Source organism: Thermobia domestica, chromosome 1 (assembly GCF_964235325.1).
Source record: "Thermobia domestica chromosome 1, izTheDome1.hap1.1, whole genome shotgun sequence".
Classification (NCBI taxonomy): Eukaryota; Metazoa; Arthropoda; class Insecta; order Zygentoma; family Lepismatidae; genus Thermobia; species Thermobia domestica.
Window position 1 is genome coordinate 170,280,746 of NC_137454.1, and position 24,120 is coordinate 170,304,865.

Below are 24,120 nucleotides of genomic sequence, written 5' to 3' on the forward strand. Positions count from 1 at the left end.
GAATATTTAATAATAATAATAATAATAATAATAATAATAATAATAATAATAATAATAATAATAATAATAATAATAATAATAATAATAATAATAATAATAATAACAGCTATATCTATATTAGCTGTTACAGATTATGTAATATTTAACTTATTAAATCAGTATAACCTATTTGAGATTCTCAACTATAGTGTGCGATATCCAATTCACTTTAATTTTATTATGAGATTGTAATGTTAATACGTCCGTCCGTTACTTCACACAATAACTCTTGAATTAAATCAGATTTTTGAATTCTGTTTATTGAAATAGATAGCTAGAACGGTTATGTTGGTCGAATCCATTAATGGAGTCTATCCGTTAACATCGTTATGGGTAACGGTGACGTTAACGTCGCTTATCCATATCCCAATTATTCATAAAGGTACGTTTCGCGCAATTCTAATATGCAAAGTACGTAGGGTGAGTTATTAAGTATTTTGTCTTCTAAAACAATACATTTTTTTTAGTTTGTAAAAGCCTGCCCTTGATGAAAAAGTTATAGGGCCTTCCTAGGAATATTTGCAGACTACACCGATGAATAGGCATAAACCTCAATTAATTTTTTTCACTATTGCCTTCATTCCTTTGCTATTAGCCTATATCAAGCTATTCCCTCAGGTTTAATGGCTAACAGCACACCTCTGGTTCATATGGTCCCTTGTTCGATTCCTGGTGGGAGAGGATTGAAATTTGAACGCATCCGGTGGTTCGGATTCCAACTTAAACTGTGGGTATACGTTTTATGTAGCCTCGGTGCTGAAAAGAGACACTAAACTACACCACCCTCCACCCAACTTTGGCTATTTGTGGGTAGGTGTCGACTAGCAAGTTCAACCCTTGGCATGATTTGTTACATTCTTGATTGTAAGAATTGCTTTAATACAATTTATGCATTATGCGAAAATTCTCCAACAACGTATGATCAAAACAAGGAAACTTATGAAAGAATTGTTTCAAATGGGAGAGAGAATGCTTTGTAAGTTTTGTAATTGTATACTTGGTTATGAACTAAAGAACATAAACATTCTACGCCTGTTTACAGTAACTTTAAATTTAGCGATATTCTGTATTCACAAAATAGATTTATACATTGAGACAAAAAAAAAAAAAAATGTAGGTGGCGTACTTAAGATAGGTTATATGCGTAATTCCTGTAGTTTTTGGACTTAATGTACAGCAGATGTATAACTGAAAACGCATGTTATATAATACTTTCTGTATAAGTATTCCATCTGTACGTACTTTCCGTATGAAACAATGTAGGCGGTCAGGATCTCACATACAAATGGACGTATATAGCATATAGCTGACGAAGGTAACATAAGTATATACATGTGATATGCGGAAAACTGTTAGATGTCAGACATCCTGCAATGGCATGATGTAACATCTAAGGGCAGTGCCTATGTAGCATACGGATAACATATGCTCTGTACTGATTTCTATAATAAGCAAGAAGATACCGTATATTTGTACAATATACCGCTGTCCGTAGAACGGATTTTCTCTGTGTACTGCATCTTTGTATGTCAAACAATATGATAGAAATATTTCAAAGGAAACTGGGCAGAACTAAGGCCTGTATGGAGAATGCGAATAAACTGGCAGGGAATGTGAATTGCGCCATGGTAAAATAAAATAAAATAAAATAAAATAAATAAATATTGAATATTATCAATTCGGATGTATGGTATAGTCTTCAATGAAAGTTATAACATAGTTCATACACGAATAACATATATTTGTATACGTATGTGGTATGTTACAGATACAGCATTAAAGTCGATCAATTTGTCTTTAAAATTTTCGACCAAGCAACGTTGCCAATCTCACGAAATACGACAACTGTATGCAAGACAAGAATGGACCATCCTCCGAAGGACCGTACAGTAAAATTTCTTATGAAAGCAACTGACTTTGTTTTTAAACATGCGTTACATTTTACTATATTCCAACCTGTTTATTATTTTGCTTTGAAATTTTGCACAATTAAAACGTAATATTAATGGTATATAGTTTGCACCAATAGAGAAAGTAAATAAACACTGATTTGTCGTTCATCCAAACTGAAATTATCATTTTCAACCTCGAAAGGGGCGTCACCTGGTCGTGTTGAATGCAACTTTCTGCACGAACTATGCAGAAGACAACTCAAGCAGTGTAATTCAGGAGTTAAACTGTCACATGTGGATCCATGATATTGCATAAATTGACTGGCTAAAATGCAGTATTCAGTGTCAAGGTAATAAGCTTATTTCAGTATTTCATATTTATTACATTTATTTTACTGAAAGACGAAATGTAAACCAGTAGTTATTGGAAGAATATAGAAAAGATGACATATTTCTGGTTAAAAAGAAAATTTTGGCACAAAATTTCAGGAAGGCCGTAAATGGTGTCAAGGAGCCCGTATCTAAAGTATGGAAAAGGCAGATTCCGTATTTATACTAAAAAAAAAAGTTTTAAGTGTTCATTATGAGTAGATAAGAGAAATTATTAAATATCAAACAATTCCATATTTTTAGTTTTGTGCTGAGATCGGTGCAGTCGTTAAGAGTTCTCACTGTCTAAATAATTGACCAATATCGTCCATAGTCTATATTTTCTCGACCGCGTGTATACTGCTTTCTTTTCTCAGTGCTGTCATATATACCAGGCATGAAATCAGGAGATTCCAATACAAAAATGCTTGTATTTGTCGTATGAGAACCAGAGGAACATAACTCCATTTTCGTGGGCTTACACGAGAGGTTGGAAAAAAGATTTTTTTCTAAAAGATTTTAAAAGAATGTTGCTTTAACAAGATGGTAAACACCTAATTGCATAGCAGACAAGTCAGTGACAAAATCAACTTCAGTAACACTCAAATAACACAAAGTGGGGCTTTCAGAATTATGTTCATAATCCAAGCAAACAAAAATTTCTTTCCAAATAATCCAATTAAGATATTTGCGATCAATCTTTAGTTAGTATTTTTCTCTGCTGATTTGTAATCTACTTCAGGAAATAGTTTGTAACAATGAAATGTTGTCACTGGAGTTTTATCCATTGACTTGTATTTTTGTTTGCTGCAAAATGCCATACTTAATCATAATTTATTTAGTTACTGTAAGTTTTTATTATGGTTTTAGAGGAGGTGAAATTTATTTTTACAGGCCAATCCCATGGTTATTGTTACGTTACTGAGTCAGGACCATGCATCCGACAACACTGTGGCCAAAGAACTGTGTGGAGTTATCACTGGCAATTGAACAATTATTCATAAAAGTTGATATTCTGACACATCTAGCTAATGCCTCTAATCTTTCTATCGTTCTCTTTTCCCTCACTCATAGCGCTTGAAGTGGCTTTATATTTTCTCAATACGATATTGTTTTGCGGAAACAAACGACATTAATGTTGTATGATAGGTAGATGTTGACTTTTGATAGGATTACAAAGGCATCATTGAACAATATGCTACTGCTGGTAATCATTGTTTATATATTACCCTGTATATAAGCAGTTAACGATATGAAAATCTTTCAATACTGTAAGTCCAGACACATTTTCGACCTCAATGACACTTACGTGTAACATGCATAAAACCACGAATATATGTACTTACAGCATATCATGAAACACATAATATATAGTTGAAATAACTATAATAATTCGAATTGTATGAAATTATATTGCTTACGATAGTTTCAATCGCAGTATTTAATGAAATAAATTTGCTAATTTCATTGATTTCTCCATATTTATATCACAGTTAGAAAATTCAGTCTTCATTGGTATCCAAATCCAATATTGGAGTCTGAAAATTGTTTCAATAGACAAGAAAGTGATCGCTAGACTGATAATGACTCGAACTCCAAATCTCCCGTTTGCTGGGCGGATGCTGTATCAGTTGAACTACGACTAAGGTTACCATATTTCTCCACTGTATGCACGTTGTGGGGAAAAGGGCAGATTTCTAAACATGCATTAAATATGTATGTTATTTTGGCATTTCATTGCACGTCATCTTCGAATTCACTTAACATTGCAAAGACAGGACAAATGTGCGTTCGGTATAACCTTAATATTACAAGAAAATACGATTACAAAATACAGAACAATCCTCTATACAGAGGACGTCTAGCAATCCTAGTAACAATCGGTTTTTCTATGCTAGTCAAACGTTGTATTATACGCGCTGAGTTGTGTGAAACTAAAAATATTGATATTAATATATATATATATATATATATATGTGTGTGTGTGTGTGTGTGTGTGTGTGTGTGTGTGGTATGTGTATTGCACACTTAAAAGAGTAAAAATTCCAAATAAAAATAGTGAATAGCAACTATACAAAATTATAGTCAGATGTTTAGTTGGATTTTATAAGGACAAAGATAGAAAATTGATTGTGTTGATGAACTGACAGTAGGCCTATTCTCCGAACAAGTAGGCACGCCAGTTTAGCGATCGAGTTCGCTTCGTTAATTTCGCTGGTACTGTACGAAAATAAAGTTACTTAAAATTTAGTTTTTGACACCATAGATATGTGGGAGGTTAAAAATACAGTTTAGCACGATATCTGAACCACACATTCTTCTACTAGAGATCGAACTCGATACAAAACGAATAGATATATGTATATATGATTTCAGAGTTCCTCAACCATGTTAGTCTTATCAAACATCAGAAGCTTGTATTTGACTGACATATATATACACAGAGAATGTATAACATGATTGTACCAGTGCTTCAAATCTTCGTTTCAGCACTCTGTAGTAAATAAATAAATGAATAAAATAAACAACATAATGAAATTACGTGATTGAATCGAGTTTAATGCCCTTTTGCAGAACCGAGGCTATACGAAACGGAATATACTGGGATCCAATCTGTAACTCTGAGTTTTGGGCTGGCCGTATATTGATCAGAAGATGAGAGGCACAGAGTACTGTGAGCGATGTAACAAAAAAAATCTACTGCATATTCATTCTAGGACGTGCCTCACAAGGGTCTCTCCAACATTTTGACTGAGACGCTTAGACTTTTCTCTCTTCCTCATCCTCTCCTGCCTCCCTCTGCCTCGGTTTGGCTGTCTTTTATCTGGTCAATTTGCGCCCGTCCTTATCCGAAGCAAGTGCCTCCACCAAGTATTGACTTAAATATTCAGCTTAGTGTCCTGCGGTTATGCCTTGTAGGCTGAAATCAACGAATTATGATTGCAAATGAATAAGTATGTAAGACCAATTAAATTCAGAATGTGGAAGTAAACGGACAACCTGGAGAAAACCCACGAACATAATGATGTCCACCACAAACTAAGATCGAATCAACAATCCCTTACTCCAGAGGTGAAGACGATCGCGTTCAGTGTGTTTTGTTTGTATGATTGAAACGTAAGATGCATATAACCTACAATTATCTGCTATTGCTATTATATCTTGTATGCTATTTTATGTCTGAGGGGCGCGGTGGCTCAGTGGTAGAGCGTTCACCTCCGGTGCTTGGGCTCCCTGGTTCGATCCCAGCTCGCGCCGTGTGGACTTTGTGGTGGACAAATACCGTGCTCGTGGGTTTTCCTGGGGTTCTCCCGTTTCCTCCCATTTTCTCCATTCCACAATTTCATCATTTCTCATCATCACCGTCTCCTTTAGCCTAACCGGCATAATCGAGGGACGTAAAACTATAGATTTCATTTGATTTCATTTCGCTATTTTATGTCTGTAAATTATCTGGTGTACGCACTATGTTAAAAAGAAGTTAATATACTTGAAGAATTTGCAGTCAATGTTTTCACATTTTCCTGTGGCGTAGATGAGACCTAATGAAGGACTTGTTAATCATATTTCCAGTGCAATTATGATTACAACAGCGAACCAGTAGAGAGAGAACACAGACTACTGAAGGCCAATAATAAAATGTCCTTTTTCTGATGAAAATACTACTAATCTTCAGGCAATTCATTCCAGTTTTAATGATTCTTGCTTTCTCTATGCTAACCAAGGCTAAAATTCTTACCTCACCCGTGACTTTCACCGTCTATAATTACCCAGAAGAGATGTCATTGATTTTTAAAAATACACTTAAAGTACGCGGGCCACTTTCACAGTCTGACTTGATTGTTTCATGTTTAGTTGTGGTACGTATAGTGAAAAATCCTATGGAAAATAAATATAAATATTTTTTCTAAAATATGAAAATAAATTGATTAGTATTACCAGCAATATATTTGTGTGAATGAGTGATGTTCGTAATTCGGAGAGTTTAACATTTTCTGACAAGAAGCTAGCTGTGCGAAAATATGTGACTTTTTCGATTGTACATGTACAGCAGAAAGTTTTGAGTAATCATCTTTCAGATACTTTATAGGCTACTACTGTTATTAACATATGGATGATTCCATATTCGAATATTAGCTGTTCAAAAATTCTAACAAAATTATTGTTTTAACAATGGTTTGAAACCATTTGTTCGGGGAAACTAAGCTGATTGATTATTATCGAATACTTATATTAAAATAAATGATTAATTATTCGTATGACATTAACACCATACCGTATACAAGTGGCAAACAGAATGTGCTTATTTTTTTTTTTAATGCTTTTTACTATTTTATGAATTACGTACTTGTGAGAAGAGAAAGATTAGAAAAGAATTAAGCAATAGTATTTGAGGATGGCTGTACATCTTAAATGTATTTTTAATTTACCTTAATTGTTGTGATGAAAGTACTTGCGTTTACATCTTACACAACTGTGTCAATGAAACGTCAAACACATAATTATGGTTTGCATATTATAAAGATGTTGAAGTTATCGGCACGTTACTAAAGTTACTGCTGCGGTAACCTGTAAAGAAATATTTGGATTTCTTACAGCGAGCATTTACAATTATCCTAAGAATCACAACTCGCTCCTGGAACTCACAAAATAGTTTTGATAGTTTTCATTTAAAAATTTCAACAAAATGTTATCGGTCAGTTGTTCTCTCTCTCTCTCTCTCTCTCTCCCTCTCTTTATATATATATATATATATATATATATATATATATATATATATATATATATATATATATATATATATATATATATATATATATAGATAGATAGATAGATAGATAGATAGATATAGATAGATAGAAAGAAAGAACAACAGCTATAATTCATAAGTATCTTAGAAAATAGGTAGTGGGTCCGAGGATGTCTTCCTCCTTCCTTGGAATTACCTAGAACCATTTCATTTGAAGGCGATAGTAAAATAAATTACGTATCAGACTACTATCTGGCCAGAATATCAAAAGTAATCTTATCTCTCATGTCTCCGAATTAAATAAAGTATGTATATTGCCACACTGACTAACCAGGCAACCGTTTTGTACTATTAGCGTCAGCTGAATCTTTCTTTTCTTTTCTTTTTTTTTTTTCATGAATCATAGTAGGTAACAAAGTATACTGTAGCTTCCTATAGAAAAAAAGAAATAAATGAATTTATGCAGCAGGTACACTTATCGGCTAAAGAAATAAAATTAACTCCTTCACTTTTACTTATATCAAAATATTACTAGGTTGGTTCGAGGGATCCTCCTCTTAGGATTCCCAGGGTTAATTTTGACATATCCAATGGAATTCTTTACCTTTAATTCTCACAGCTTTGCTTCGAAATTTGAATGTGTAGCACTCAAAATTTCATGAAGAAAGATTTTGTATATATATATATATATATATATATATATATATATATATATATATATATATATATATATATATATATATATATATATATAATATTCAGGAGTTTTGTTTTGCTGAGGATTATCTGAACACTTTTAGCTTCAAGAATAATTTTTTAAGTATGTTCTTTTTATCTCCCTCTATCTTCTAAACTCTTGATCCTACAAAAAAAATAAATAAATAAAAATAAAATAAAATAAAATAAAATAAAATGCGTGGAACTATTTTCGTAAGAAATTTAATTTAATTTAATTTTGTACTTGATTTTTTTTTTGCTAGACCCTATAGTTTTTTTTAACATTTCAGAAAAAAGTAAAAACCTACCTTTAAACATCCTCTGCACCACCCACCGATGCCGCACCCTCGGAGACTTTTGATATGTCGTTTAGGGCAAATTCCCCATTACTGTGACAAATTCCAAAACTATACGTTTATCTTGTCTAATCAGCGGGTTTTGGCCTTCGTTGGCCGAACTATTTAGGCTAGAGAAGGCTACTGATAAATAAAAGTGAATGAAGATGGGAGAAACATCTGTAATATGAAATTGGAAGGTCGTCACTACCACAAACAAACTTACAAAATCCCTTGTGGCTATATGGTTAGCATATGCATCTTTGGCGCTGAAGATCCGGGATCGACTTTCAGTGGGAGCTTATAGGTTTGGATATCGCATTAAACAGCAGTTTCACGTCTCATATAACCTAAGTACTGATGAGACACTAAACTCAAAATTCACCAACTAAGCAATAAACAAACTCACGTGGCCTGGAATCCAATAAGAAATCCTTTGCAACACAGTTGCCACTCTTACTAGTAAGCCATTTTATTCTGCTAATTTTAAAGAACTATATCTACTCCTATTTGAACAAATTCCAGACGAAAGTAGATTAAGATTTTTAAAAAAATCTCTTTTTGGTTTGAAATACTACTGGAAGTGTATTTGGTGCTTTATGTCTACAGCTTGAAAATTTTTGTATCTTGTTATTATGATATTACCGAGGTAGTTCCAGAAAGTATAATAATAGTAATAATAGAAAGAAACTAAAGGATGCATATATATAAAATATAATTTCTTGTAATTGGAAGAGTTAAAACGTGTCTTGTGTAAGCATAAGTGATAATTATCTGATGCAAAGGCCTCCAGAAAACTCAGAAAAAAATAATAAAGGAAAGGAAAATACTTTTTAAAGCATAAACAACTTGGATGTTCCACTTTCCCCACCATGTAACTGTAGACAGCGTGGAAAACGAAACATACCTACAGTATATAGTAAAAGTGGAGAAAATTCTTTTAGTTTTAAAGAATATCAGGTTGAATTGGTACAACAACAACAAGTGGTGTGTTTGGTGTATTACGTCCAAGGTTACTGCGTATATTTAATTATTGACACTGTAACTTAGCTGTCTTGAAATTTCTCACGCTATAATGCACAAAACTAACAGTTAATTACTGTGGATATCAGCAGGTGATAATGATCCTCTTGTGTGTAACAGATTCATTCCCAAGGTTTTTGAAGGTTTGTTACCAAAGAGAGCTAATCAAGTATTGTGTTACTCAGATTCATTGTGTTTGTTGTCTTGTACGAATTGTTCCCTTGTATAAACTCTCTAATGTCTGCTATATTTCATAAGAGTGTAGAGACAAAGTCAGAAATAACAAGAGAATTGTCATGAATAAATAAGAATTACATTATGTGATTCCCAATTCTCAACATGATTAGTCATGAATACATGGTTTGAGATTTGGGAATTGCATGACTGTTGGAACGAGGCAATCAAAGAGAACAAACATATTACGGAAAGCTCTGTGTGATTCTAACTTATTTTTAGATTGTTTCATAATTTGACGTAATGCGACATCATCCTATAATTAATTGACATAATTACGAACATACATGAATGTAATGAGTCGTATACAGAAGTCGTCTGCTTTTTTATCAAAATGAATTTGTGTCGTGTATAAATTTAGTTATAATACTTAAATTAAAATTCATTATTAAATTTTTAAAATAATTTACATGTAACAATATTTAGTTTTCACGAAGTAAGCAACATCTAAATACAGGGTGGCCACAAAGTCCTATTACTCCTGCAAATAAGTAGATCTAACGTAAACTATTAAACATACGTAAATAACTACACGGAAAGAACTGAATGCAGGGCCGCAACTAGGGGGGGCAGAGGGGGCACGTGCCCCGGGCGCGTGGTTGGAGGGGGCGCCGGAAAGAAGATATATCAATTGTTTTAAAAATCGCACCCTTTCCCTTGAGGAACTTATTCTAGAGGTTAAAAGAAATCAAAGCATGCAATATATATATATATATATATATATATATATATATATATATATATATATATATATAGCGAGAGAGAGAGAGAGAGTCTCATCTAAATAGGTGTAATGTCATACATTAAAAACCTAATATTGCATGCATTTGTTCCCTTGGGCGACCACAGAGAATCCGCCCCCTTTCCTTTTCCTAACACAAGGAGCTGTTTGTTTGTATAATTCCATTGAGAACAGCTCTGAAGTTTAAAACGCTGTTATCAATAGGGGCGGGGGCGAAAAGTTCCCGATTCTTGTTGCTTGCTGGTGGTTGAAGAGTTTAGCTCAGACGCGCCCCCTGTAATGTTACGCAATTGCTGTAATGTTTTTAAACTAGAGGGCAGTTTTGTGGCGGAAAAGATAATTTACACGCCTCAGTGTATTTAATTGTTTCTTGTACGCCTACCAAGAGATTTTGCGAGTGAAGGCTGTATGAAGGTTTATCTATTAGTTTTGCTTGAGAGCTTTTCGAGGCATTTTGAATTGTTATCTATCAGTCCAACTTATGCTTTATTGTTAATTTCAATCATTTTTTTACATTAATCGTGTATAATGTATAATATTTACTATACATTAAATAATCTAAATATCTTGATCTATTTATTAATATTTTATGAAGCAATTTCTTTCATATTTAATGAACTTTCTAGTTAATGCACTGTAAAGAGAGATGCTTTGCTCGAATCAGTTGTTTCTATCACTTGTGTGCACCTTAGAGGTGCATATATACAGAAAGAGAAAGTATACAGAAAGGTACCCAAAAGGTACAGAAAGTGCTAAAGTTCGAGAGGTACACATAACAATATAGTGTGGAGTTCTTGTGTGCTTCATTGTTGATGGAAAGTTTTCTTCTTTTCTCCACATCAAAGGATTACACCGAAAAATTTACAGAAATAAAAATAAGCTTTTCATTGTTGCATTGTTATGTTCTCAATGATTTTGGATCGTAAATATTGGTTTTAAAAACATTTCTCATCAGAATTGGCATTTTGCAAACTCATTGACCATCTGATCAACACTCAAACTATAATGAAAAAAACTTTGACGCTTTGGAACACCCGTGACATCAATAATCGCGCGGGCTACAGATGTAGCCCATGAAACTTTCAAGCAGAATAACAATGAGATCCTTTCGATTTTACGTTTGACCACACCCTAAACACGCAGAATGATAGTTGATAGAAAGGTACACAGACACCCTTTGAGTTATCATCTCGAATTACTTTGCGGCAAGGAAAATAAAAACGCTGGGCTAAGATGGTAGCCCGCGCGCGTATTGGAGGGTTAAAGTACTTAAAAATCGATGTAACTGGTTTCATTAAGAATGTTATTTACAGTTGCAATCCATAAGTGATACTTTTCGACTAAACCTTGGGGGGGGGGGGCGAATTGTGTGTTTGCCTCGGGTGACAGAAACTCTAGTTGCGGGCCTGACTGAATGACATGAACAATAATGCTTTCGAGAAGTTTTATTAGGATGGGAAACATTAAGTGGTCCAAAAGACCAGTCTGTCGACCGTCATTCTCATAACAAAGGATAACCAGGTTCTGAGCGACATTTTACGGAGCATTTCAGGTTTATCTTGAGTAAAAGCTTGTTTCACAGCTTCTGTCGGTTCGGTAGTAGTGTCGTAACGGTTTTGTACCCAGTTCAACTGATCACTTACGCGTCGATTTCTGTGGCGATCTCAACGAACGCGGCGACGAAATGACATGTTTCTGCTCGTGTGAAAGGGTCTGCCACTTCTTTATTTATCCTTTGTACTTGCTGTGGCAAATAGTTTCTGTTCCCATCATAAAAGTGTTTGTTTCGGGTAAGGATCTCGTTGAAACTTTGTCCGAAAGTCTGCACGCACTTCTGCTAGTGTCTTATCTGTGTGGTTTCTCTCATGCACCCAACAACTTGCAATAACACGTTCTTCAATGCTCTAACTGGAAGTGTTAGTCATCATTCACACAATCTAAAACAATGGAAAATCTTACAATTAGCATTTATAAAGGGATAACGGGAATCTTGCACTAGCGTTTATCAAGAGTTAACGGGAAAACCTACATTAGTATTTATTAAGAGGTAACGGGGCTTTATGGCCTGGCCACCCTGTAGATTTGAAGAAAAAAGCAATAAAATTTTAGTTAATTTCAAGGAAAACAGGAAAATAATTCTTCATACAAATCAATGGACTAATGAACAAAGATTGTGCAATATTGAACATAATTTAATTAGCTATTTTAGTTTGTTTTAAAATGTAACTTATGTCTTTATTTAATAACGAAAATTTTGGGTAGAAGTGTGGAGTCACTTTTATAGGTAGTAATAGCTAGTATTGACAAATGGAAAGAAATATTGAGAAAAGGACGAGCTTATACTAAAATGTACTATTCCATTACTCATCTGGTTAGGACTAAGGAAGAACGTAGGAGAAATCTCAGTTAGAGTGATTGAGACTTTATACAGAACTCTATTCAAGCCCTGCTCATTTGCAAGGCAAGAAAGGTAGCCGTTGATCTACTCTTGTTCGATATCCTTGCTGTTAGTTGTATATGAGAATGAATTAAATCAATACGAGGATGTTTTCTAGAAAGTGAAGGAAAGAAAACGTTTCTTCTCCGCTTATTTGACGTAACTGTCGAGCGTTTGGAAGTCTTCAGAAAATAAATTTCTGGAATTTTTGTCATTGGATAGCGTGCAGCAATAGAAAGGGAAATAATTCAGAAGCTGTAATACATAAGAAGCCTTGCGAACTTGAAGCCAAACATTCTAAAAATACATTAAGTGACCTTGAAAAGTCTAAACAATCAGAGAGTGTCAATAAATATCTCCGAAAGTCTCCGTAGTTATTTCTCTTATTTCATAAAATATTTCTATCTACGCAAACATTTCTGAATATCGATTCTTTCGTGTAACAGTAGCATAAGGCAAACTCCCTGTGGCAATATCGTTAGCGTATACGCCTTTGGACTAGGAGACTCGTTTTCGATTTCAGGTGGTAGCTCATGTGGCTCGGATACCACTTTAAATCTAAGACCACGTCTCATATAGCCTCGTTCTGAATAGGACACAAAACTCTAAATCAAATCAAATAGTAGCATAAGGAATATTTCAATGTCGATATTATTTTTAACTAATTTATTTTACAATATTGTTGATATAGATTGATTATAATTTGTCCTTTCTTTCTTTTCACAGGTTGTCCCAGCCTCTCCATTTGGCTGCGACCATGGTGGCTTCTCCACGTATTCGCCTGTTTTTGGCGATGTTGGCATTCAATTTCATCTTTACCATTTTAATCTTCAAGACCCATTTGAATACAAGCAGCTCTCTTCAGAGTAGGAAGTATACAGATGTTGCCTATTTCAATTACAATGGTTCAGATGTTCTTGGTACCATGGGACCATCTACCATGGCAATGGTAGTGCGTACGGAAAAGAGTGTTTCGATTTCTGAAAGTAGACAAAAGGTGCGTGTATCTGTCTCTGAGAGGCAACAGAGTTCGTCAGTACAGCAAGATATATTCTCTACATCTGAAGAATCAACAATTAGTGTCTTTCATGAACAAAAGAACAATGTAAATGTTTTACACTTTGATGAGATGCAAGGTCAATATGATCCACCTCATAAATTTAAAACACACCCTTTTGTTGTGGTTGCTGATGATTGGAACTCAATATCCACAAGAAAAGCATGTCTAGCAACACAAACATCTTTGGACCGCTCTCATTGGTTAAGAAACCTTTCGTCAAGTTGGAGTGGACCAATATCCGTCTCTCTATTTACTCCAGACATTGAATTTGATCTTGCTGTGCGTTACATTACCTATTTGAGGGAGTGTTACCCAGTACTGAGGAAGAAAATGAGTTTCCACTTTTCATATCCTGTACAGTATCCACCTAAATTTCTTCCTGACCATAAAAATTACAGTAGTGATCAAATATCTTGTGAAGATCATAAGACGATATTGAAGGACTTGTTATCCAAAAGGCCTAAATCAATGTTATCTTGGAGAGAATCATTTGCTTATCCTCAAAACCTTTTAAGAAATACAGCTCGGCAGAATTGTCCAACTGAATATATTTTATGCCCCGATGTTGATATGGTGCCAGTTTATAATCTGGACCGTGATCTAGAAGATTTTCTATCTCGCTTGGACATACAAGAGTGTAGAAAGTGCGCGTATGTTATTCCTGTTTATGAGATAAAGAACACTTCTACCATTATCCCCAAAAATAAAAATGAACTTATTTCACTAGTGAAAAAGAAACTTGCTCGTCGATTTCATATTCAAGTTTTCGACCAGAATCAAAAACGGTCAAATCTAGGTTTATGGGAGAAGAAGGGTCAAGGTCCATTATTGGACGTAGCCTACGATGTAAAAAATTACAGCTTCTTCTACGAGCCAGTGTATGTAGCCAAGGCTGATGTGCCACCATTCGATGAAAGATTCGTTGGTTTTGGAATGACCAGGAACACTCAGGTATGGCAGACTATTTATTAGCTTAATTTAACTTTTTGTGAAATAATAGTTTTTATAACTCATTATCAGTATTAAGAACTTAAATTAGGGTTCGTCAACACTTGCTCAGATTGGATTTAACTGGACAATGTTTATTTAACTTTCCAGAACTAAGTAGAAGAAATTAATATTTAAATCTGTCTTATTAAGCTAATAGCTCTGGGTCAAAAAAGTAGGTGTCTGTATACATCACTTCTAAGGCTCTTTGCTAGGTTCAGCTCTATTTTTTTTTTAATTTTCACTAGTAACTCAAAATCAATGAAGAGCATAAAAAATTTAGAAAATAAATCACCTACGCAGTATCTGTAAAAAAATATTGCATGAACTAATAAAAAGTAAGGACCACTACACCAAACTTTCTCGCTTTCTCTTTCTAAATTGAATATGTCATACTGCAGTTATTACGGAATCATTTATTTACGAAATATGAACGAAATTGTGAGTGTTTCCGGAAGAGAATTCATCCCGAAGAGTAAACTATTCATTGTGGATTTTTTAAAATGAGAAATTATTTATGCTGTATTGTAGATTTATGTAATGTGAGCAAAGGCAATTGAACAATTTTCGAGAATGAACTCATACCCCATGAGTAAACTAGTCCTTGTGGTTATTTAATGAGGCATATTTAAGTCATAATATAGGGTTGTTAATGATGTATTTATATATGAAATATGAACAAAATCAACTGAGCAGTTTTTGAGAAAATCGTCATTCCCAAGAGTAAACTACCCCTTGGTGACATTTTTTTCTTGCAAAGATATATCTGTATGCCATATGTGGGATTTTAATGAAGTATTTATTTTTGAAATATAAACAAATTGGTCTGAATCGCTTTTGAGAAAATGTCTTGAAAATTTCACCCTCAAGAAAATATTACCCCGTGTTGACATTTTGTTTAAAGAATTATGCAATATTATACAATTGTTAATGAAAAGCTTATTTAAGAAATATAAATAAAATCACCCAAAAAATCGTCCAAACTTCATCCCAAAAAATAAACTACCTCATGTGATTTTTTAAAATGAAAAATGGATTATACAATACTACAGAGTTTTATTTATACAATACTATACATACAACATTTGTTTAAGAAATATGAACAAACTGTTTGAGTTATTTTTGAGAACCTTGTCCTTAAAAACACTCACTCCCAAAAGAAAATTAGTCCTTCTGGATTTTCTCTAGTTAAACAAGCAAATTATACTACCTAGGCATATTTTAAGGCTGATAATGAAATATTGATTCATGAAAAATAAACAAAATCCCAATTTTGAAATCGTAAGTTAAAGTTGGTTTTGAGAAAATCACAATATTTTACTTTCCCTTTCAGATAACTATCTTTATTTTTATTTATCTTTGAGAAATAAAATTCGAAAAGAAAACAAACACGGAGAATGTTATAAAAAACTTAAGATTTGCACCAGTTGTAACTCTAGGCAAGAGCATACATGAACCAAGAGAACGAATGGAAAATGTCGAGAAATAACTTTTTCAGTATGTAGGATCAATGAAACGTGTAAATTCGTTGAAATCTCAAATTCAACTTTCTAATGATTACCATATTTTCCTCTATTCTCTTGTACTCGGAAGTAATAGGTTTTCAAGACATTTCGTATAATGTATACATTTGGGTGCCCAAGAATTTGGGTGTCTGCAATTGCGTACTCAAATTTCTGGCTTATAGTTAATACTAGTTTGTGAATTCTACCTGGATCACGTTTTACGTTGTTTATATTCTTCATTAGGTTTAAGTTGATCACTTTTTAAAAATTATTTTTGAGTTTTTCAAAGAATTTGCAGTTGTTGGAAACTACACTGAAATCTATCACTTCTTGCGGATGTCAATGACAGATTTATCGTATTAGAGTACTGAGTTCTGTGTTTTACGTTAGAAAATAAGAATATAAATATAAACTAAACAATATGTAGATTTGGCGATATTAAAATCGGAAAAGGCCGAATTGTCTTTCTTGATCATGTAGTGTGGATATTGGTAATGAGAACTGTGAGTTAGAGGAACATATTGAATAATCTGAAAACGCATAAAGTAATTATCTTATATTTATATATGAGTAATAGTATGATGCGCGAATGATAGTTTTTAAGAGAAATATAAAATTAATGTAAGATATTTTGTCTCAATTGCAGTTGATAACTTCGAATAACACAATCATGTGGCAGATGTGGCAAAAAAAAAAAAAAAATTAAAGTTACATCAGGGAAAGTTCTTCCCCGCTTCTTCCATTTTGAACTTGTTTTGTTATTCGATAGTGAAATATTAATTTTCTAACTCATTTCTATCCGTTCTGATTATTAATGTGATTTGTAAGATCAATATACTTTTATGATAATTTATCGCATGATGTAAGACCATCCTATTTTACATAGATTACGAAATAATTTCAAATATTTTATTTTTAAGTCTTTTAATAAATATATTTATTTATAAAGCATGATAACGCATTACGTACACAATGAGAAAACTAGCCATCAAATGAAAATCTGATCAAATCATAAACATACATATAACAGCCCGGGTTCGATTTCTGGTGGCTACTCATGTGGTCCGTATCCTACGTTAAGCTGTAAATCCACATCTCATATAGGCTTAGTGTTGAAACGAAGGCAAAACTAATCCAACCAGTATATATATACACCCAACAATTCTGGAAGCCTTCAGATATACAGCCTACTTAAATAATATATATTTTGATACACTGAACTTTAAATGAGATCGCCTAAATGTTTAGAGTTTTAGATTTAAAAAAATACTGATCTTTTAAACAAAGTACGCTACTTTGAGTTTTGGGGAGGAAAGCACGCGAGAAAGTTTAGCTCCGTCAGGGTAATACAGTTTATTTTTATTTGTGTATCAATCACTTTATTATAGCTTTGAAATAAACGTGTCATTCAAATAAAAAATAAAAGCCTGATCAAAGGAAAGTACATGTTACTAGTCTGTGTTACAATTTCGGCAATATATTATTGTCTTCATCAGACATTCAGTATTTTCGAAGATTATATGTTAGCTATTTGAAATGCTTCAATTTGAACAATTTCTTATGCTTAGTTCCGGTAAGTTAACAAGAGGGAGTCAAAACTACATGATATCATCGTTAGATATTAAAGTAGAAAATAAAGTCGGTATAGGAAAATGGCACTTCTATGAATGAAATCATATTTCGGCTAGATTTTAGTTTATACAAGTAACTTACGAACTTATATAAAATAAACAAATATTTATTGAGGTGATACGAAAAACTGTACGTATTGATAATAGAACATTTTAATAGTTCAGTAGTGCGTCAATTGATTCGCCAGTGTATTTTCTCGTTTCATTTCAACAAGTTTCAATGCATAATTCTTTGTTTTGTTTATAAAAATCAGAACTAACCTGACAACGTATCTTTTTGCTTTTCACAGTAAAGAGCATTTTGATACATATCGGTGCCCCAAATCACAGCTCCTTCGTCTATGCTCCTTGTGCAGAAGCAGTTAAATAAAAAATGTTAAACAATGTTTCTTTTTTTCTTTTATTAAATTCGAAAACGTCTAACCAGTTCATCTGATACGTTGGTGTTTCAAGTTACTGCATATTAAGATAGTGGAATTAGATCACACTATAGCGCACCGTCCCCAAACTACCTAAAGTTATATGATATTGTGTAATGATACAGGTATTTTGTAGATTATATTTATGCTTTCGTTTCTTTTCAGGTGTACGAAATGTTCCTGGCGGACTACAAATTTCAAGTGTTAAATAACGCCTTTTTGATACACTGGGGCTTCCAGTCCGTGGCCGGTAGACCTCCCTGGAGAAATAGACAAATAAGTAATAACTATAAACGCTTTCGAGATTATCTTCGCGAAATTTCAGTGAAATACGATAAAGACCCTTTGGATTTGCTACATAAACACACTAAAACTTTAAAGCGTCTCATTAATTTAACAGTGAGTGACAAACAATCGAAGATTGGCACGAAGAACGATGCGAGAGGAAATGTGAAAATACAAGAGCGAGATAAAACAACAAAGGAGAATAAGAAGAAAGAAGCTGAACTTCAAATTATAAAAGAGAAGATCTCAAGATGACATCAATTGGTGTGCGTTATGCAATTGAAATACTCTATATGCAAAAATATTAGTGTAGACGTAACACAAGTTTGACTGAGGCATAGTCATAGGTCAGGATGCTTGTGTTCAACGAATGTACAACAAATGAAAACTGAGAAGATAGGTGTTACGTCCTGAAGTAATCTTTGGTATGTGTTATTCTATAATGACAACGAAAATCGATTAACTATGTGCTTTAAAGAGGTCTAAGAAGATAGTGGAAGTCAATCAGGACAGAGAAAAGAAAAATATCGCAGAATTTGAAATAATAGAAATTATTTACTGACAATTGATAAAACTTAAGTGTGTAAATGAAAATAATTACATAGAATGCTTGAATAATTTGAAATACATTATAAACAATGACAGAAACAGATTTTTTTTTAAAAAAAAATAGTACAATGGATAAAAGAAAGACAGCAAGTATAGCTCATCTTCACGAGATCTTGAATAGACGGGTATGAATTAGGATAAAGAACAATTTAAAATACACGTCCTTTTTTATATTTTATAATGTATTTCGTGAGATGAAAATAAGATAATGTATGTTACAATAATGCTGAAAGGACCACTTCGGCCTTGGAGGTTTAAAAGCAGTGTTAAAAGAGTGTTGTATTAGAAAGCAGGACGCACATCGCAGGTAATAAATAGTATGTGCGTGTATACTTAAAAGATTATACAGGGTGCATTGTGAGTTTTTAAATAAAACAATGTTAACTTTGAAGTATTTAGAACAACATTCAGGATGAGTTGTTTGATGGATCATGAAGCGTACAATTCGTACTTTGTATTAAGGTACAGAAAACACTAAAAATAAAAAAGTAAGGTAATAGCATATCTATTTGAAGTTTTTTTTTTTTTTTTTTTTTTTGCGCATTTAACTACATTGTAAAAGTTGAAGCTTAGATCGAACTGCATTAACTAATGTATTAGGTAGTAGTTAAATCAACAAGGCTGTAAAATTGAATGTTAGTGATAAAATCACAGTATCTTAATGCAATCTACAATTTCAAATTAGTGTAATGTATTTTATACATTTGTAAAATATGATATTAAAATAGCAGATTACCCTCAAACTAGGTTCACAGTAGAATCTTTGATGGAAGTGGAATATTAATGAACGAATGTTGAGAGAAAGCTGAAGCGCTTACAGTGCCAAAGAGAAACTAATTACCTAGCTGTGTTAAATAGCGTTTCTCAACAATCATGTAAAATCTGTCCTGTTTAATCTAGAAAAAGATGGAAAGGAATCTTGATTCCTAACAGAGAACGAATAGCAAATGCCTCCGAAGACTTTAATTCCTTGCTAAAATCTTTTTAGATTATGAGTGATGGGAGAATACTTGTATGCACAAAGCAGAATTTCGTGTCATGGTTCATTATGTTACCTTGATTGACTTTCAATTTTGTGTGAATTTCAATTTCTATGCTAAAAGAAGTGAAATATAATAGGCTAATGGTGAAGTTCTATTCGGAAGATAAGGAAAAATCACGTCTTAAACAATGCAATCTGTTTAAAACAGCGTAGGTGACATGAAACCAATACATCTGTTCTATACTCAGTTAGCATACTATATGTATGTGGAAAATACAATATAATAATAATATGACATATCATACTGTACAGGTGTGACAAGTTTAGGATATCATTGTTAGATGTAGGAATTTTAGATGTAAAATTTTTGTTAATGGAAGTTGGTTTAAATTATCCTAAAAACGTGCAAAATTTCAAAAAAATTGTACAAAGTTTTGGATAAAAAGGTGTAAATTTCAAATACAAATAGTCATACAAACAGTATCAAGGCTAATTACATCATATATATATCAGGACTCAAAATTCGTTCATTTATTAAATATCCTGCTCAAAACATGTTCCAGAACAGAATGCATGTTCCAGGGTCATAAGTTGAGAAAACTGTTGAAACATATAACACTAACATTTCAATGTTTTTTTCTTCTAGCATCTCCGGTCACTAAACAAATATTTGTATGTAGAAAAGGAGTGTTCAGCGTCAACAGATACAAATGATAAATATATATTTGTTTGTAGTCAGTAATTTAAATTCTGGTTTGTTGCAGCATCCTCAGTGGCGGATCTAGAAGGTAAAGACTGAGGGAGGGCAAGCCCTGACTATGATAGGTGTATCATGAATTTACTATAAACTTTCAAAAAATATATAAATAAAAGCTTAAATATTTTTGCCATCCAAAAAACCGGGGGAGCCTAGGCCCTCTGACCCTGGCCTAGATCCGCCAGTGATACATCTTCAACATCAGTGTGTTTGGCTAAGCTCTGTTCTAGCTTCTATTTTCTAATATTATCTAAAGCTTCCTTCACACTAATCAAAATGCCCATTGTACATCTTTCTCAGGATACTGCTTCTCTATTGTTGTGATAATAATTGTCAGGGATGAATAACTGAGCGCAATATAAATGCAGCTTGTAACTCCTGTTTACCAGCTAGTACTTTGGATTTTTATATCTGAAGAATTATTTATATAGCATCTAATAAATTGCATATAGCCTTAAGATGGATACAAATAAGCAATGTAGCCTTTAACCAAGTACTTCATCTAGTGAACATTTAAAAAAAAATGGAATTTGTTTCAGCACTCAACAATATCGATTAGTGATAGTAGTGATTGGTGAGTTAGATGTTGCCATTCCCCTTTAGTTCCTATTCAACGCGCACGTACTGTGTTCCATCTTTAATTATTATAGAAATAAAATGCTGATAAAGAGACAAATAAGTTTTAGAAAGTGCAAAAGGGTGATGGCACTGAGAAAAGGTACAGTGCTTGAATACATTGAATAAAAAACTACAAGAAAGCCCAACAAAAGCACGTTTAAGAGTGTTTATTTCTTTGCAAGACAAACTAATTTATGCGCTTAATAGAACACAAAAATAAGGTGCAACACCTAAAAACCCTAGCTCTAATAATTGTATTTTCAACAAACAAATTAATGACGAGATAATTTTATGTATCGTACTTCAAATGTCAGAGAAAAGAAAATAGCATATTTAATATACATATTGTTCAATCAATGAGGATTCATTGAGACTTCTTAAGAAGAATAGTGGGGTAGTGAGTACGGGCAAGTAATACACGCTTCTGTGTCAGCTTTACTTTCGGTAAACATTTCTCACATCAGATGCACTACATTGAGCAGTATAGAAAAGTACTTACAGCAGTATAGAAAAGAAATATTACTGTAGAATGATTATACTCATGCTACAGTTTCATCACAAATACAGAGACATTTTACTATCATACGAACTGGAAGATGTATTGATTCCATCAGATGTAGGAAGCTAGCAGAATCGATTAACCTATTCTTAGCTGCGGACATATAAGTAACAAATATATATTTAATAAAATAAGGTGTGTGTATGCATATATGGGGTAAGCCATGAACTCAATAATTCACCTTTAATAATAAATCTCTTTTAAATTGGTACTTATCTGAATTCAGCAGCCGACAAGTGAGAAGACCCAAACCTATTTTGCCGTAGGCCAATTAGCACAAAAGTGTATTTCTTCCGTAAAATAGATACATATTCTAATATAAATTTTATTTTCATATAGGCCTACACGTTTGCTTATTTCAGAAACAGAAAAAAATGCGAGAGATACATTTGTAATTTTCCGACATTTGAGTACCTTTTTTCATTTAAATGTCTTGATTCTATCTCATGAACAGCAACACTGTTTATTTAGGAGAATTTTTAATTATTTGAAAATATTATCTTACCTCTTGTAAGTATTCTTCCAAAAGGTTGATTATTACCAATTTATATCTACGTAATATGGCAAGGCTAACACTTAAACAATGGAGCAGGATTAGGGTTGTCAGCTTGTTTCCTCTGTAGTTCTAAAGTGTGTAACAAAACTGTAAACTACTTAAAAGAGGATAGATTAAGAATTAATATTAAGTATATCAGGTAAATTATATAATAACTATGTTATTATGACTTAATTCATGCCGTAAGTCTGGCACCTTAAAAAATATACTTGAAATTCAACTAATTGACAACTAGTAAAACATGTATGCTATTTATTGAACATACAGTGTACACATAAAATGGGATAAAAATTTATTTTCATTTGTAATGTCATAATTGTTACTTACTTTCAAAATAAATAATTTTACCTGTATTTACAGGACACTTCTGATTTAAAGATAATTGAAAAATAAATCTGTATAGCTTATGAACATCTCAACTCCCAATAAATGTAATATAACAAGATGCCATACTTATTATTTTCACAAAAGACAGAAATGTTTATTATTAATACTGTTGGACTGTAAAATTTATTACTAATAATTATTTTACGTAATGTTCCTATGTTATTTAAAAATGTAGCCAGTAATTACAAAGAAAAAAAAAAGGAGAAAACTAACCTAGAATCATCTTTAGTTCAAGCCTTTCCCCTAAGTGAATTTCTATGACGCTTCCAACTTCAATCAGTGCTGGTCTGGAGCAATCACGAGCCCTCGGCTAAAGTTGGTTGTGGGGCCCCTGATCGAGAAACTTTTCACAGCTTATCTTCGGTACTTACAACAATGATTAAAGGTTTGTTTATGACAAAAAAAGTTTCCGAAGTATTTTAAATCTATCTAAATTACAATAAATGACAAGGTAAAACATACTTAAGCAATATAACGTAGATATAAATTATAATATAGGTTTCGGCGTCAGTTCAGCATTGTACTATATGATGTAATGAGGCTATAAGTGAAATAAAGAGAAATGGGTTGGTATGGCAAAATTATGCGAAACCCATCTAGTTATAAACATTTTTCATTCTATGAGAACTAATGAAAAATATTTAACGTGTATTATAACATTTATATGACCACATAACCGTAAAAAGACGAAAATATTGATATGCACTAACAAATTGAAGCTTATTCTAGATTTATATTAATACAAACAGGCAAATTATTGATTACTACTAATAAATGTTACAATATCGTAAAGCACATAATTGTAAAATTGGAAATGACTCAGACACACACAGGAATTACAAAGTATCAGGAAAATATCAATACATTAATTTTCTTTTCAAAACTTCGCTTGTCACCGCAATTTCATCAATGGCTTTATTTTTGTCCAAATTTACAGGTATAAACAAGTCTCTCTCAATATTCATCAACATTAAAGAAGATAGTAAGTTCTCGCTTAAAGAATATCTGAGTCTGTTTTTTACAATTTTCAATTTGGAAAAAAACTCGTTCACAAGTCACCTGGGTGGAATGGTCATTATATATTTAAACACAGTATATAAATTACTAAATAATCCAGACTGTGACGATAGTTCATAGAGAATAGGAAATGCACATGAGAGACATCTGAAACATTTCCTTTTAGTACCACATTGAGTTTCAGACTTTTTCTTTTTATCTTCAGATGTC

General features: G+C 32.8%; 1 protein-coding gene across 2 annotated transcripts in view; it reads left to right on the forward strand.

Annotated features, from left to right (window-relative positions):
* The window catches only part of LOC145691043 (beta-1,4-glucuronyltransferase 1-like), a 208,978-nt gene extending 187,472 nt beyond the window's left edge, over positions 1–21,506 (forward strand). For both annotated transcript variants that reach the window (XM_081766648.1, XM_081766659.1), the window contains exons 2-3: positions 13,265–14,549; positions 18,306–21,506. In XM_081766648.1, coding sequence (XP_081622774.1) covers positions 13,265–14,549; positions 18,306–18,680 — 1,660 coding nt within the window. In that variant the 3' untranslated portion in view covers positions 18,681–21,506. The remainder of the gene's footprint in view (positions 1–13,264; positions 14,550–18,305) is intronic.
* Positions 21,507–24,120: the final 2,614 nt, after the last annotated feature.